Here is an 18,337-nt window from a genome sequence, read left to right on the forward strand (position 1 = left end):
ATATATATTGCACTACACCTGCTGGATCGCCACAGGTCATTCATTCACTTTATATATTTTGCACTACACCTGCTGGATCGCCACAGGTCATTCATTCATTTCATTTGCATTGCACTACACCTGCTGGATCGCCACAGGTCATTCATTCACTTTATATATATTGTACTACACCTGCTGGATCGCCACAGGTCATTCATTCACTTTATATATATTGCACTACACCTGCTGGATCGCCACAGGTCGTTCAGTCTCTTTATATATATTGCACTACACCTGCTTGATCGCCACAGGTCATTCATTCATTTATTTATATTGTACTACACCTGCTGGATCGCCACAGGTCATTCATTCACTTTATATATTGTACTACACCTGCTTGATCGCCAAAGGTCATTCATTCACTTTATATATTTTGCACTACACCTGCTGGATCGTTACAGGTCATTCATTCACTTAATATATATTGCACTACACCTGCTGGGTCGCCACAGGTCATTCATTCTCATTATATATATTGTACTACACCTGCTGGATCGCCACAGGTCATTCATTCACTTTATATATATTGCACTACACCTGCTGGATCGCCACAGGTCATTCATTCACTTTATATATTTTGCACTACACCTGCTGGATCGCCACAGGTCATTCATTCACTTAATATATATTGCACTGCACCTTCTGGGTCGACGCAGGTCATTTATTCACTTTATATATATTGTACTACACCTGCTGGATCGCCACAGGTCGTTCATTCAATTTATATATATTGCACTACACCTGCTAGATCGCCACAGGTCGTTCAGTCTCTTTATATATATTGCACTACACCTGCTGGATCGCCACAGGTCATTCATTCTCTTTATATATTGCACTACACCTGCTGGATCGCCACAGGTCATTCATTCACTTTATATATATTGTACTTCACCTGCTGGATCGCCACATGTCATTCATTCACTTTATATATATTGTACTACACCTGCTGGATCGCCACAGGTCATTCATTTACTTTATATATATAGCACTACACCTGCTGGATCGCCACAGGTAATTCATTCTCTTTATTTATTGCACACCTGCTGGATCGCCACAGGTCATTCATTCACTTTATATATATTGTACTACACATGCGGGATCGCCCCAGGTCGTTCATTCTCTTTATATATATTGCAATACACCTGTTGGATCGCCACAGGTTGTTTATTATCTTAATTATTACGTATTAATGTATTATTTTTAACTCCGCCGGGATCTACACTTAAATCTCTCTGGAGTATTTTAGGACTACTGGGACTTCCCAGGTCGTTTTTTCTTTTTCTTTATTTACAGAAAAAATACAGATACAGATACAGATATTAATAACCTATCTTATTCGGATGCAGACTTCAGAAGTATATAGAATCGAAACATAAAGGAAAGCAATACCTTGATTCCTGCCATCATAGTAATAATGTGTTAGAACGACAGTAACGTAACTTTCGTTAAGCATTAAACGCAACAAATTTAATCAAATGTACAAGTTTGTATCATTTCGAATTAGGGGCATACAGAGTTCCATAAACTGTCTTCCTACTACCACCAAGAACCATTTGATATGCTTTATAACACACTGAAAGAATCGAAAAGAATTGCAATTATATATAGCTAGGTTTTGATATCATTATTTGCTTGTCATAACTACACCACAACAGGGATCGAACGATTACCTTCTATTTGCATGGAGCAAGATAAACAACTTACATGTAGGCTTCTATGAACAGGCCAACATTTACATCATCCTTATTACAGTGTTTGTACAACATGTTATCAACAGGAGTTTTCCTCACGTTTCATAGATACTGTAACACTGTGCATTTTAACATCGGTCTTTGGTTCTCTTCGATGAACTGGAAATATTCACTTGTTGAATTAGGGATGAAATCTGAAGTGCCTAGTAATCAGTGATGTTGATACCAGTGTAGTACTTTTGCTTTTGGTGTGAAACTTAGAACACCAAGACTGATAATTAAAGAACAGTTTGAACCAGTGGTGCCTTAGTATAAGTAACAAAGTAACTTTAGAATGGGAGCCGTATACTTTCTCTTCCTTTCTTTAAAGTGACTCTGATGCAATGCGTTTATTCATTATTTGGACGACTCAGTTATGCCTTGGTTATAACTAAAGTTTCGTAGTCATTCTTAAGACAAAACATCAGGACTTATAAGAAGTTTATTTGTTAAATGTATCTTTGAGTCTTTGTCATAGTTTTCTTATAACTAATTTATATTTTTATATGGTATTATTTCTTGGGGGGCTTTCACTCATTCATCATTATGAATTCACTCATTTGGCCTTTATAATTCAAGGGGAATTATACTCCCCCAATTCAATAATACATCAGATGGGTTAATTCCTGCCAGGTCGGTAATTTCTCTAGTCAAGTAGCTCACACCTACCGTGATCGCCCCAGGTGACATTTCATACAGTTAAGTTTAATTTCTCTAGTCAAGTAGCTCACACCTGCCGGGATCGACCCAGGTGACATTTCATACAGTTAAGTTTGCTGCAGGGATCTCCCCATCATTGTTATGTATTTTAAAAATTTAAAGGTTAAATTTTTCAATGAATGAGTAGCCCCAAGAAACATTTTAAGTTATAGAAATGTTTATTGTTACATGTATGTTATGGTGTTTAATTTAGATAATGATGTTTAGAGTTATAATGTTATATAATAAAAGTCTTTCTTTACAATGTGTTGTGTATAAACTATAATAATATTCAAGATAATAACCAAAAACTGCAAAATTTCCTTAAAATTACCAATTTAGTGGCAGCAACCCAACAATGGGTTGTTAGATTCATCTGAAAATTTTAGGGCTGATAGAACTTGACTTACTAAACATTTTAACCCCATGTCAGATTTGCCCTAAATGCTTTAGTTTTTGAGATATAAGCCAAAAAGTGCATTTTACTCCTATGTTCTATTTTCAGCCATGGCGGCCATGTTTTTTGACGAAACAGAAAATAAATCACAAACTTTATTCTAGATACCCTAAGGATCATTTAGCTTTTGGTTCAGTAGTTTCAGAAGAAAAGATCTTTGAAATAGTTTACGACGACGACGACGACTGACTGTGACAGTGTGGTCCTAGAAACAAAAGAATGACAGAACATTACTAAAACATCATATTTGGTTTGTATATAATATAAAAATATATTCAGCATTAATAATAAAAAAAAAGAGACTTTCCTGAACTTAAAACTTGAACAATTAAAATTAAAAGAAATAATAAACATATAATAACCTTTATCTTCTAACCTTTAAGTAGGTATCCAATAAAAGAAACAAAAACAAGGGACTGTGCCTTTAAGACAGGAGGTGTTTTCCCTCTCACTGTAGATTATGCATTTCCTATTTGGCGAATTGATTATAATTTTTAAAGAACTAACCAAAAAGAATTATTTTTCATAAAAATGTCAAAATTTGAAATAATTTATATTAGTTATTTAAAAAATAACCATTTTCGGTGATGCCCCTGACTTATAAATGGTCAACAGATGACACACAACTCTCAATAGTTACTGATTAGTTATAAAACATTGATTTGACCGAGTCAATGTTTTCTCTGCATGTACGGCAACGTCCATCCATTGTTTCAACCTGCAGCGCACACACAAGACAAAATGTATGGTCGCAGGGCATGACAAACGAAACGCAATCCCTTTCCCTGCATATTATGCATTTTCTGTCTGGCAAATGGAAGGTAACATGCCAAAAAATTTCAATATTAGGGTATTCATTAATCATTCAGAAGATAAGTGAAATGTGTCTCTAAGACATAGAAATGTTCCGCTCTGCACATAACATTGATTATTGTAAAGTGATCGTCGAGCAGTCGCAAATATTAGTCATTTTTATGTTTTATACGATCATATTCTTAAAAAGTTCAATGTGTTGGACTGCGACTAAAATTTTGTCGTACATTTCACATTCGCTCGTCAACACATCTATGTGTAACAGGGGCATTTATATATATTTAAAACTAACTCCAGAGCATATATTGTTTTTTCTATACATTGATTGAGCATGTTGAGAATACAATGTACTTCAGTATGGTAAAAATGAAGAATATGCAGTTACGTTTCCAAATGCTTACAAATGTTCTCACTGTTGGTGTTCATGCATGAACATAAGATCTTGGTTCAGGTGAGGTGCATGACTGTAGGGTCAAGTATGTGGAAGAAGGCAGCGGTGATGTCTGTGCTGGTATTGTTGACTGTGGGATTGTGAGCGTGGAAGAAAGTGGCGGTGATGTCTGTGCTGGATTTGTTGACTGTGAAATCATAAATTTAGAAGAAAATGGCGGTGATGTCTGTGCTGGATTTGTTGACTGTGGAATCATAAATGTGGAAGAAAGTGGCGGTGATGTCTGTGCTGGATTTGTTGACTGTGGAAACATAAATATGGAAGAAAGTGGCGGCGATGTCTGTGCTGGATTTGTTGACTGTAGAATCATAAATGTGGAAGAAAGTGGCGGCGATGTCTGTGCTGGATTTGATAACTGTGGAATCGTGAGTGTGGAAAAAGTGCAGCGATGTCTGTGCTGGATATATAGACTGTGAGATCATGAATGTAGAGGAAGTTGGCTTTTCTGGTCTTAGCACCTTTAGATCTGGCAAGTCATCACTGTCACTCTCATTGCTTTCTATCTCAAAACTTGGACGCTGTTAAAAATATAACATAACTATTTTTCAATCAATTATATAATTTTACAGTATATTTGTCATTGTCTTTGTGATTGTCAAACGACACTATATAACTCTTGGTATTATGAAAAGTGCTTTAATTATAACCCTATGAAAATTTAACAACAGTTTACACCACAGTTACTATATGGTACCTGAAAAACAGAAAACTACAGTATTAACCAACTAGATTTTCTCAGGTGCCTGAATCGCTCACCTGACTTATTTGGTAAACTTATATAAACCAGTCATTCATGCAAATAAATGTTGGTCTTGGTGACCTGATTCTGGTACACATGTTGACTACTACAAAAGATGTATCCACTGACCAAATATCATCCTTCTATGACTTGAGGTTGCTGAGATACATGTTTTGACCATAATTTAAAACTTAAGTTGGTCATGCAGAAAATGAAGGTCAAGGCTACCTTTTTCTGGTTTTGATGTTGGTTACTACCTAAGATGTTTCCATTGACCAAATATCATCCCTCTATAACTTAAGGCTGCTTAGAAATGGATCTTAACTAAAAAATAAAGATAAGTCGTTCATGTGGAAAATGTAGATCAAGGTGACCTTATTATGGAACCATTGTGGACTATAACTCAAGATGTATCCACTAATCAAATATTATACCTCTATGACCTGTAGTTGGTGAGTTATTGACTATAACAAAACGCATTACGGAAGGAACCCATGTTCTATTTTCAGATATGGCGGCATTAGTCGGTTGATTGCCAGTCATAAACACAAACTTCATAGGGGACACCCTAAAGAGGAAGTTTGTAAAGTTTCAAAGCGATCCCTTCAGTGATTACGGACGAAATTGTTTTTACAGACAACGGATACCAAGTGATGACAATAGCTTACATGACCCTTCTGGTCAGGTGAGCTAAATCTAGAGGCTCCAAGGAGCTTGATTCACTCATCGTTGAAATTGCCGCCATTATGAAAAACAACAGTTCAAAGACAGAAATGCAATCACCACATCATAATCTACTTGAAAACCAAATTTTGTCCCTATCGGATCAATTTTATATCTTGGCTGCCATATTAAATTCAAAATGGCCACCTTAAAAAAACAAAAGGGCTGCAAAATACTTCAGATTATCCTAAACCCCCTTTATACTAATTTGTATCAAGATCAACAAATATTAAACCGTTAGTACAATCTGTAATATTATGAAGAATGTGTACAATATTTTTTGCAGTAGACAAACTCACCTGCTTTCGCCTGTGTCTTCTTGAAGAGTGTGACAACCTCTCTCAGTCTAACTTTCCAACGATTCTTTGGTCAAATAGAATAAATATTAATGACGAAAAGGTGACTTATTTACGTTTTAGCGACATAGAAGAAATCGACAACACTTTCTGTTTGCAACATTTCGATATTTTTATGTCGATAATGCAGATAAATTTTATCGACATAGTTTATATTATAGCATTTTGTTGACATCTTTTATATCGATCACTTCACTTGTTTATGACAAATCAATATAAGTTATATTGACATAAAAAATTTAAATCGTATTTCTTTATAGAAAATCGATATGAATTATATCAACATATATCTTTGAAGTAAACATTATGACATAAATTATGTCGTGAAATCTACACATTTTACGTTTTAGTGCATTTTTTTTAACTCGAGTTGTTGCGAAAAAAATGATTATGTCGACAAAAATATGCTGTTTTATGTCGACATACAAAACACATAGATGTCCTTGATACGTTTCAATAATAACTCTAGAACGGTTAAAGTGACACAACTAGAATTCATACTTGATCTGTATTTTGTGGTAATAAGCATTTTTTATAAGTTTCATAAAATTTTGTTGAGGCAAACTAAAATTGGAGAACAGAAAACCAACTTTGGGATGTACGGGATGTACCTACTTACGTATGAACGAACAAGGGTAAAACTTAATGCCCCCATCTGCTATAGTGGGGGCACAAAAAACTCAGAAACAGCTTAATTTAAATGGCCAAAAGTAATCTTAAATGCTTTTAATTTTGATAATTTTCACTCATTGCCTAATCCATCTGTTTTCAAATCTACTAATTGATAAAACATGCATTAGTGCCTATTTTAGTATAAGTATAACAATGTTAAAACTTAATAAACAAGTGTATTTTATTTTAATTTAGTTAAGAAAAATGAGGAAAGAAAGCCTCCCAACAGATGAAGGACTTGTACTTAAACTAAGAAGTGGAGAAAAAAGGAGATTTAGACAGTCAGACTTTGTTCAGGTTCCTATATCAACAATTATATAATTTTGTAGTTTTAGGCTACTTTACCGAATTAATTTTTTTTTAACTCACCAACTTAAAAGAAGCATATAATCTATTATTATTAAATGTCTTATGCGTTGTTGGTTATCTCCCCTTGACACGTAAGGGTACTTCTGTACAGAACAGGTGGTACTGAGTAACTGCTATATCAAAATCATTGATCCATGGAAAAATGATATTTTTTTGTACATTTTGAAGGGATAGGTTTTTTTTTAAATCATCCTGTATTAAGTCAGATATTCTCTAAAGGATGTTCAAAATGGACTGATATGTTTATTTAAAAGGATGGAAGAAGGCAATAGGTTAGTTTATTTTCAAAATGATTCCAAAATGTGAAGGCGTTTGCAATAAAATAACTATCAGGTAACAGCCTGAAAAGGCACTTCCTGAAATATTTCTGTTTCGTCTGTGGATGCATATTATTTTGAAAATTATTTTGTGGGTATTTCAGTTACACAAAAATTAGTACATGTATATATAGCCAATACGTGAAAAAGAATAACAGTTATTAAGAGAAGAAATCTTGCTTATTTTAACTTATACAAAACAATTTGTATTTAAACATGATTTTTTTTGTCTAGGTGTTTATTAATTTTGTTGGTTGCCAGCAAAATGCAACTAAGGATTTTGAAATTTCAATTGCTGGCATAAGCAGAAAAATAAACTCTTGGAGTAGTAATGGTATGCTGGAAGATTTTGTAATTCAACATTCAGCCGTTTTAGAAGTAGAATATGATATTGAAAGGCCATGTACCAGCATCAATTCTCTTGTTAACAGGTGATTTATGCTCATATTATTTCTTTATAACATCATTTAATACTCTTACAAAAATGAAAGGCTTTAGGAACACAGTTGTGGCAAGCTTACATCAAGTACTTTTTGCGTTTGCAAATAAGTTTTCCAGCACACTGTTTGCGGCAAACAGTGCTGACACTCAGTTCTGGCACACTTTTGGCCCATTCTGTACCATAAGTTTGCCAGAAATACACCTATTAATACGCATGAATTGTTGAATTAGTTTTAAGGTCATATTTTATGTTGTGTTAAAAGTTTATCCTGCATGTCCATTCTTTACTGCAAAAACAAAAAAGACATATTTTTAATTGCCAAACTGTTCATGTATATATATTGACTCCTTAGTCATTAACAGGCAATAATGAAGACAAAGACAAGTCAATATGTGTGGAACACTTATGGCACATACTTCTTGTTCTGGTATACTTCTGATACACTTTGAATATGTTATTGCGAACCCAATGAAAGTTGATTGTTATTTAATCAATGAGTGATAGATTTCTCTTAGAAGAAATTTAAAGGTCCCAGTAAAAACACTACACAGCTGAACAATAGCTATTGTATTAATTCAATAGGACAGGTGAACTTACAAAAGTTTAAATACCTTGGTCAGATAGAGATGGCACTGTGAAAAACTTTCATTGGGTTCGAAATAATGATGTGTGTCAGAAGTGAATCACTAGCAGCACACAGCTGCACACTTCAAGCACAGTATTGCTGCTAGACAACAAATAGTTTGTCACAACTTTTCTTTTTGGTAAGGGTAAGATTAAAGAAATTATCAAGACAAAAAACAAGTAGAAAGATACATTTACATACTTAAACTGTGAATGGTATATACACCATTTTCACATGATTATCATCACTCCAGTCCCCATATGAAATTTAATGACAGCTAGTGTATATTTTAGATTATCGTTGATCATCTCAACGAGATTGGTTTTCTCGCTTGAGCCTGTGATAATCTGTTTATCGCTATTTTACCTATGACGACGTCGTCAATTTCATGTCAATTTCATTAGCAACGCCACGTGCCCCCTTAGTTTCTAGCGATAATTTTCAGTCAGGAAGATCAAAGGAAAATTTCGTAAAATAGCGATAAACCATATTATAGGTCACTTCGTGGCTGTGTAATGATTATATCTTACCAACAACATTTTGGTTCATTGTAATTTCTTATAACTTTAAATACTTCATATGCATTATAGTTCAAATACATCTATGCAGCATGATGTAAACACTATAAGTTAATGTAATGCATTCTAGTTCAAATAACATTGATGTAGAACTTAGTTATAGACTCAATACAATACTAATTTAAATAAATAATACTGACAAAGCCAACAGTATAGTCTTTTCATTAATTCAAGTCCTGTAAAAGCTGTTAATGGAATATAAACCGTCTTTACATGACCACTTTGCTTGGCTTGAGGTAAAAAATGTAAGGCAAGATGTATAAAACACATTGGTAAATTGCCATTAAAACTATATTACAGAAGCTATAATGAGTTGATTCATCACTAGATTCGCCAGATGAGAGAGAAAGTTCTGAAGAAGAACCAATGGAAACTGATTTGTAAGACACCAGTACATTGTATAATGACATTACAGATATGTGAATGTTTGAATTTTCCGTCAACATTTATTAAGCTCATTTCACGTGTTTTTTTTTGTTTTTTTATAAAAACAGATAAAGCTAGAGGATAAAGTATTTTAACAAATTGCATATTTTCCTATACACAACATATTTTGGCAAAAATATTTTTTGTTATACACTCTGGATCATTTTTATAAGTGCATGATATATTTTGTTTTAATTGACTTTTTTGAAACCACAAGGTCAATTGGAACCAAACTTGTTATGCATGGTTCTTTCGTGGTCAAAGATGGCAGCTGCTAAGTAACTAAAAAAAGAAATTTCCTTAAAAGACTAAAACAGCTTTATTTTTCAGCAAAATGGCCTTAAATTTTAACTATAGCCTCATGAAAGATGAGCTTGACATTACATATTTGGAATTCTTCCAAAAAATATACAGTTTGCTTATCTACATAAATATGAACCTTATCTATCTTTTTGTAATTTTTAAGAGGAAGATATATTCTTTAAGTGTGCTTCATGATCATATAACTTTATCAATAAATAGTGCAATGTCTATATTGTATATGCAGACCTCCTCCTGTTAGAGAATCATGTGATATCAGAGACACCATACTAGAATGGAAGTTGGAATTAATAGACCTTGACAATTTCCAAACAATTAAAGTAAGCAGAAGACCAGAATCACTATGGGAACATTCTCTACGATGTTTTCAGAGATCTAGTTTTGATGTCAGAAAACTGTTAAAGGTATTTCCATGATTTCTTTAGATCATATTTTTTTTTCATTGAAATGCTGACTTCCCAAAGAACGTTTATGTAAAGCAAAATATTGTCCTATGAAATATTGTCCACCAATACAATATTTCATGACTGTGTATCATGAAATATTGTCCTGATCTATGAAAAAATGTCCAAAGAAGGACAAATTTTCATTGTGAAATTTTGTCTGTATATAGACAATATTTCACAGATGAAACTACTGAATGGATTTTAATTATGCTCAAATAAAGTTAGTCTACATAGATTGAAGTTGTTCACCATGCATTTATATTTTCCTTGGAGGCTCTTGATATAGTTTTAAAGGGGGTCCAAATTGGGTTTACTACAGGTTGGTATGGGCGGTAACCTACAGTGATACTATGAAACTACCGAATGGATTTTAATGACACTCATATCTTATAGGGATCCAAATTGGGTGTACTATACATGAAGGTTGGTATTGATAACCCCCCTAAATGAGTTTCGTGGCATTCAGGGTCTATGGGATTGATTTTTGTTGGTCTATAACGCAGTAGTGTTATTGTAAGATGCAAACAACTGTGTGCAAAATGGGGATATTTGTGAGTCAGCCGCTCGCTTGGATCTATGTTTTATATTACCTTCAATTTTAATCATGTTGAGGACTTGTAAGCACTATTTATCTCAAACTTGTTATCGATTTAACAAGTAGGTAAAACAATGTTTATTTTGGTCAAAATGCCTTGTTAAAATAACCTGCAAAATGCATGTCCATATTTAAAAGGGATTCACCCATTAATGTTTACTATTAATATAATTCCTCAACATTGTACAAATGTATCATTGATTATCGGTTCATGAATATTTATGCAGAATGTATTTTTTCAGGTTAAATTCAGGAATGAAAGTGGCCAGGATGAGGGTGGTTTAAGGAGGGAGTTTTTAGAAATTCTCTTTAGACAGATGTTGTGTTCTTCACTTCTAAAAGGTATTTAATTGTTTTAAGCACCGTTTTTGTGGTTACATATGAATACAACAAAGCCCACATTTCTTTTCAAACATACATGTAGATAGTTTATTTTATCAACTTGCATAATTTTAGCTCATTCCCGTATGAAAATTTCAACAGGAGTTCAACTGGACTCCAGCTGGACTTGAGACGTATTCCAGTCTGACTTTGAAAAGTCCAGTCTGACATGATCCGTACACGTACTTTTTCTTATACTTGGGTTATTTGCCAGCCGGTATTTCTTAAAAGTCCAACCGCACTTTTTGTAATGCTGACAAGAAAATAAACACGGCTGGACTTTTGAGGAAATTCATTCCTTTCTGTAGAATGATCAGCAGGATTTTTGTCTTAGAAAATTTAACATTCATTTATGAGCAGGAATTTAGACTTAAAAAAATTTCATTAGCCAAATCTTATACCCTTATATATATACAGAAATAAAAAGTTTGCCACAATAGATTCTGTTTTTTGAAAGGAACAATTCTTTCAAAATGTAAAACAGTTAAAAATGAAAGTTTGCAAGTAATAATAATGATAAAATATTTTTTTGCAATATAGTTTTAGTTCAAACTATAAGATGTGATACTTTCCCTAGATTTTCAATTCCATTATGGAATATTTAACATAGACTGTTGATGGAAAGTTAAAATTTAATTTTGGTGACTTTTGATTGAATTATATCCAAGTACAATGTTTAATACAACAATTATTTAACATTTCCACTTTTTTCATAAAAAAAAACACTAGCAACATCTGTTACAGGTTAGATTTATACATTTTCTAGTATATTTATATTTAGTTAGATGAATTCATAAAATTAATAATTCTCATTCATTCTTTAACATCATTTAGAAACTTGAGCCATATAACAGTGATTTAATAGCAGTTAGTCTTGTAGAAATGTGCCATCAGTTTTCAATTAACCTCAGTCTGGAAAGGTCACAGGAAGTACTATCTCCACAGAGATTGAGGCCATATGTAGGAGAAAACATATTTCTGCAATTACTATCACTTATTAAAAATTTCATAATTAAACAAATTTATAATTGATTTTCTTTTTTTAATATATCACATATTCAAAATTAAGGCACATGCAATTAGTCATAAGAGGAACATTTAAAACAACTCCTTAAACAACCTCATGTATTGCAATACAAAAAACTTTGAATTTGGAATAAACAGGAAGATGTGTCTTCTTTCTTGAACAAAATGAGAATTTTAAATAATTGGATGTAAAGCAAATGTTTGGAAGTAGTTCTTTTCACATTAAATAGAGAAGATGGATCCTTCTGACTGGCATCAATGACAATTTAGGAAGATTGCTGTTTGCATGTGTTTTGGATTGCATATTCTGGTAAGTACAATAAATTGAATTCCACCATTTTGGTGATATAATCTGATATGCTCTTTTTATTCAACATATTAATAAAATAATTACAATATTATAAATAGCTTAATTCTTATTTTTTGAAGAGTAAAAAGAATAAAAAACCTGCATCAAATATTTATATTCATGCAATAATTTTCATCTTGTCTGTTATGTCACTGTCACTTCCTGTTTTGAATTGTTATGTTAAAAAATGTATTGTTGTATTTTTTATTCCCTCTGTATTAAGGAATGGTTATTATTTGAGTTGTTTTGAAAGTTTTTTTATTTCTAGACTTTAAGTAATTTTCAAAGCCAACTTTATTTTATTTTTAGCCACTTTAAAATTATTTAGGCTATTATAGCCACAAATTTTTTGAAGTTAGCATTTAGCTTCTCAATTCCCCAGTTCTTTTAATCTTGGTTTTGCCAGTAAGACAGTACAAAAAAGAAAAAGAAATAACCAGTATATATTCATAATGTCATCTGTTTTCTTTTGTATTTTCAGATTATAGCAAGGGATGCATGATGCAAATCAAATCAGAAGAATCAACCATCTGAAGAAAAACAGAGCAGTGGCGGATCCAGGGGGAGGGTTCTGGGGGTTGGAACCCCACATTATTTTGACGATCAATGCATTTGAATAGGGACATATGGTTGGACCCCCCCCCCCCCCCCTTATCCTGAGTTAGGAACCCCCCTTTTGAAAATGGCTGGATTCGTCCCTGCTGAAATCATATTTAAAAGTCAAACTGCACTTTTTGAAGTCCAGCTGGACTTTACAAAGTCAGGCTGAACTTTATAGAGTCCATATTTTTGCCAGAAATGCCGGCTGGATTTTTTTTTCAGACGTACTTTTATTAAAGTCCAGCTGGACTTTATGAACCGGACAACTGCTAATTTAAATATTTCGAGCCGGTTTACGGCTAATTTCGCTGAAAGTCCAGCCGGGGTATCTGTTATAAGCAATTCAAAGAAAAGTCCAAATGAATATTATAAGTACGGTTCTCAGTACGGCTACAGTACGGCTACTGTCCGGCTGGAGTACGTGTCATGTTTTTCATACGGGTTATCTTAGAAATGCTAACCATATGTTCATTATAATTGATTTACAGTCTGTTTACGTATACAGTGAAATCTGTCTAAACTGAACAGCCTTGGGACTGAAATTTTTGTCCTGAGTAAACAGATAATAAGATAAGTAAACTGAACAGCCTTGAGACTGAAATTTTTTGTTTGAAGTAAACAGATATTAAGTTTATACGGGATAAATTATCAAAGAAATTTAACTTTGTGGTCAAATAAAGGTGTTATGTTAAGACTGGTCTCCGGTTCACTCAGGTTTCGGTTTAGACATGTTTCACTAGCTGTACATTGAATTTCTTTGTTCAGACACAGGTGATGGTTACGAAGTAATAAGTAACATGATTGGAATGGTTGATAGACATTTCCATACTTTTGGGAAAATGCTTGGTACCATTTTGATACAAGGAGGACCAGTAAGCCCAGCATTTTCACATATGATGATCAACTATGGACTGAAAGGTTTGGACAGTGCAACAGTTGACAGTGTACAAGATGCCAACTGCAAGAATATTATTTCGAAGGTAAATACTATATTCAATCAAACATTCCTCATTTCATGCTGGACTGGCAACAAACTTGGCCACCAAATGCAGTTTTTGTTACTGATAGGTTGAAAGTAAAAAATAATCTTCTCTGAAACTACAATGCAACAAACCTGGCCACTATAGGCAGTGCTTGTCTCATATTTGTCAAAATTTTAAAATCTTCTTTGAAACTACAAGGCCAATTAAATGATTTGTAACTTTGAGGATTGATATATGGAAGATCCTTTAAAAATATGCTTTATTTCATGCTGATTTGACAACTATTCTGGCCCTGTTACGTACCATCTATATAAATTTATCTTTATTTTTGTATTTTATTTTGAAGGTTACTTTATTATTCGCAACATTCATTTTGTTTTTATATAGCTACCATATAACAATACTGGAGTGTCATTTCTTTTCTTTTTGGTAAAAAGACATTCAGTCTTAAGGATGTACTTAAGTGAGGTTTTGGAATTCGTGTCGGATTTATGGACTCCTTGGTTTTTTCCCTACGATATAGGGTAAAATATTTTGCCCCATAACACCCAATTTTCTTTTCATATAAGACTGCAATAGATAATAAAAGGTCATTTACCAAAATTAAAGCAGATTTTTTATTTCTTTTCTTTGGATTTGAGACCTAAATAATACCAATGCAAATATAAGGTAAAAGTCCGAGTCAGCCTTTTCCCGCCATTTTTTAAAACTCAAATATCCCAAAGAGGAGCTACATAACCTATAAATATTTATAGATTATTTTGCTCCTTAACTAATACTCTTTCCACTCATAGCATCAATTTTAAATTCTTGATTTTCTAAGTTTCACCTTAGTACATCCTTACACACTATGGATATATTTACAGATCCAGGATGCTGATTATCCAGAACATCTCATGGAAGATGAATCAGTGATGAATGTATTGGAAGCTGCTGGGATTTGTACAATACTAAACCCAAAGACAAAATCTTCAATAGTCAAAGCACTGATATTGAGTAACTCTGACATTCTCAGAAAACAACCAATGCTTGATGCATTTTGGGAAGGAGCAGAGTGTGTAGGATTAAAAACTAAAAGTTACTACAAAATAAACAAGGTAAAATGTGATTTAAGCTAATCTCATTACTAGGTTTCATAAATTAATCATCATGTCCCATTCATCAAAATTTCTTTCTTAAAATTTGTTTCTTCTCAAATAGAGCTGAATGTTACCAAGCAATGCAGAAACATTCATTATGAGATATTGATAAAATATTGATTTCAGACTCTTTCAATGTTCAAGATAGCTGTAAGTATGCCATAAAAGTCTAGATTTTTCCAGTTCTTTAATATTACATGAACACATTTGTATTATCTTTCAACACTAAAATCACATTGTATAAAATATAAATGCTTATTCTACTGCAATCGGATAAATATTGATAGTCCTACATTCTATCGTCATGCTGAAAACAGTCAACCTGTTGATATATTTTAGGTCAGCTTGAGAGAATTTTATGTCACAGATGTGGTAAGCCACCAAAGATATCTGCCGAAATCCTCATGGAAATGGTGGATGTCAGCACATTTGGAAGATCTGGCAGTAATGCCAGGCATTATTCAGAGGATGTTGATCAAAATTTTGAAAGTTTTGTGCATGATTGTGAAGGTATATATATTTACCGACTGTTGATATACAGTTGAACCTCTTTGTTTCGAACTTGGTTGTTGATCGTCCAAGCAAAACCTTAGTGTGAGAAACATATTTCACCTGATATAATAACAAAACAATTCACAACTCGCCTTAATATTTTTTTTACCTTTTTTACCTGGAATTCACAGCTAAGGCGAAATTGGAACACACCTTTTAAATGACTAAAGCTGATATTAAGCAATTTTTTCAAATAAAATTCATTAATTAAAATAATTAAAAAGGATTATGTGTTTTAGTATTATATAAAGTATTTAATAACTCTAAAAAAGGGTACTATATTTTTGATGATTTTGCCAATTATGAGAACTCGGCTTGCTTGACAAAAAAATAATAAAAAATCTTCTCTAAAATTACTGGGACAGTTGGAACCAAACTTGACATGGATGATCTTTGGGTGGTCCAATTCCAAGTGCCATTGTTAAAAAAATATATTTTCTTAAAAACACATTTTGGCATAATTGGCTCAAATTTGAACTGTAGCAGCAGTTCTAGTAGATGAACATATTTTTGTTTTGGTGGAAAAAATATGTATTTTTGCTGATAAAATTAAGGTTAAAAATTTTTTTTTTTCAAATATATTGACATTTACTGCCACAAAAACCTATAATTTTCATAAGAAGTATACATATGTAATTCTGGTCATAGGTAATTCAGGTGAGCTATTACAGGCTCTATGAGCCTCTTGTTTTTTTTAAAGTTTTACTGGTATGTCATATTCTGATATTAGCTCATGATTAGTGAATAATAAAACAATAACTTGATCACTCATTGAACTGTTTGGTCATGATAGACTATTTTATATCTCTAGCTGAAAATTCAGACCTGAAATATGAAGTACTTCAAAAATTGCTGAAATTGGTGGCCAAATATAGTCCTTATCGTACTTTGTCCTTTCAGAACATTGTTAGGACATCTGTTTTGATTTTGATTATATATACATCAGTCATTCCAGAAGGGTGGGGTGCAAACATTTTTGTCATTTCATGAGGTCCTCAGGGAAGATTAGTGTTATAGCTAACTATGTAACCCTCTTTAAATAAAGAATTATTATTTGTATATTATTATTAGGCATTCTAGGCAGTGGCTATTTTGACCATGCACATTTTCATAGTACATGTACTTTTCAAACGTAAATACTAAATTTCACTCTTCACAAAGAACCGGCAAAATAACAAATTGACTATATTACTGGTGCCAGCAAAATAGCCATTTCTATAGAAATGGGCTGTTTTGTTGGCTTGAATTAATATATTTTAATCAGAGCCGGCAAAATAGCCACTGCCTTATTATTATTATAAGATTCTAATTTAGCCTATGAAATTCGACTTAATAAAAATAATTTAAGATACAAAATCAGGCTATACATTTTGGAAATGTTAGTTTGGCTAAAAGAACAAATAATGTGTTAAAAATCATTTTTGAGCTAGAAAGACACTGCAGACTATCCATTTATCATTGTGGCTATGGAAAATTGAAGTTACATACTTTTACTCTTCAAAATTTAACCCATATGATATTCTAGAATGCTGCATAATATTTTTACAGTGGTATGAAGTAAGTAATACACATTATTCTTTTTTACGTAAATCATTAGATTTCTGCCAAATTCGAATCTTATCGCAACCCAAAATTTCTTTTCATTTTGATTTTGATGATTTAATAGTAATTATGTTGTTCAAGAGTTAAGGACACTTTGATAAATATATTTTTCTTCATTTGTTGCATATCGGTGGAAATTGATGTTTCTGTTGCCTGATTTATTTAAAATTCTTTGTTGCTATTAGGAATTACAATTAAAGCATCTATCATATTATTTTTTTCAATTTGTGTGCTTATTGTTCAAATTTTATAGGATTTTTAATTTTCCGCTTACTTTTCTTGTCTTATTTATTGGTATTTAGTGGTTGGAAGATTCAACAATTTATTAATAGTGGTGAGTCCAACAAAAATGTGATTTTAATTTAACGATTGAATTTTTTTTTTTATCATAATTGATATATTTGTAGATGGAACGTGTACCTATGATGGAGGTGTTGTTAAAGTGGATGATGTTCTTAGATTTATAACTGGTTGCAGCACAGTAACTCCAGGAGGATTTGATGCTCGCTTCTCAAGTGGTTTTACTGAAGAAAGAAAATATCCTATAGTTTCAACATGTACATATGAAGTTGTTCTACCACTTCATTTAAAGAATTACAATACCTTTAAGAACATAATGATTGAATCTATTGTTTCAGGACCTGGCTTTGGTCAAATTTGACCTCTTAGTAAAAAACATTTTTCTAACCGATATAATATATATATTCAAATGTACCTTATATACCATTCTGAAACTGTCTACCAGTACTTAAAAGTATCTGCAAAACATATTGATGCTCTGCAAAGGAAATATGTATTTTAAAATGATTCAGTTTGTTTTTAGTACCCTACCGACGTAGTCGAAGGGGACTTTAGGTTTGCACTTTGTCTATCTGTCTGTCTGTCTGTCTGTCCATCTGTCAGTCCG

The 18,337-nt window shown here is 32.6% G+C and overlaps 1 protein-coding gene and 2 long non-coding RNA genes across 4 annotated transcripts; 2 read left to right on the forward strand and 1 right to left on the reverse strand.

Moving 5' to 3' along the window:
• Positions 1–201: 201 nt before the first annotated feature.
• LOC127705327 (uncharacterized) lies at positions 202–931 on the forward strand. Of its 2 annotated transcripts, none has more exons than XR_007983832.1 (3): positions 202–239; positions 291–340; positions 798–931. It is a non-coding gene; the product is annotated as an uncharacterized LOC127705327 (long non-coding RNA). The 2 variants fall into 2 exon arrangements; XR_007983831.1 differs by lacking the exon at positions 291–340 and adding an exon at positions 441–644 and having other exon boundaries at positions 212–239.
• Positions 239–553, reverse strand: LOC127705329 (uncharacterized). Its single transcript, XR_007983833.1, has 3 exons — positions 526–553; positions 324–423; positions 239–273 (listed from the first exon to the last, which is right to left on the reverse strand). It is a non-coding gene; the product is annotated as an uncharacterized LOC127705329 (long non-coding RNA).
• Positions 932–9,700: 8,769 nt separating the features above from the next.
• Positions 9,701–18,070, forward strand: LOC127705517 (uncharacterized). Its single transcript, XM_052209844.1, has 7 exons — positions 9,701–9,714; positions 9,984–10,161; positions 11,041–11,140; positions 13,920–14,134; positions 15,004–15,234; positions 15,616–15,786; positions 17,838–18,070. Exons 1-7 carry the CDS (start codon positions 9,701–9,703, stop codon positions 17,895–17,897), a joined length of 969 nt encoding a protein of 322 aa, XP_052065804.1. The 3' UTR covers positions 17,898–18,070.
• The last annotated feature ends 267 nt before the right edge of the window (positions 18,071–18,337 follow it).

The sequence above is a fragment of the Mytilus californianus genome, unplaced genomic scaffold (assembly GCF_021869535.1).
Source record: "Mytilus californianus isolate M0D057914Y unplaced genomic scaffold, xbMytCali1.0.p SCAF_6, whole genome shotgun sequence".
NCBI lineage: Eukaryota > Metazoa > Mollusca > Bivalvia > Mytilida > Mytilidae > Mytilus > Mytilus californianus.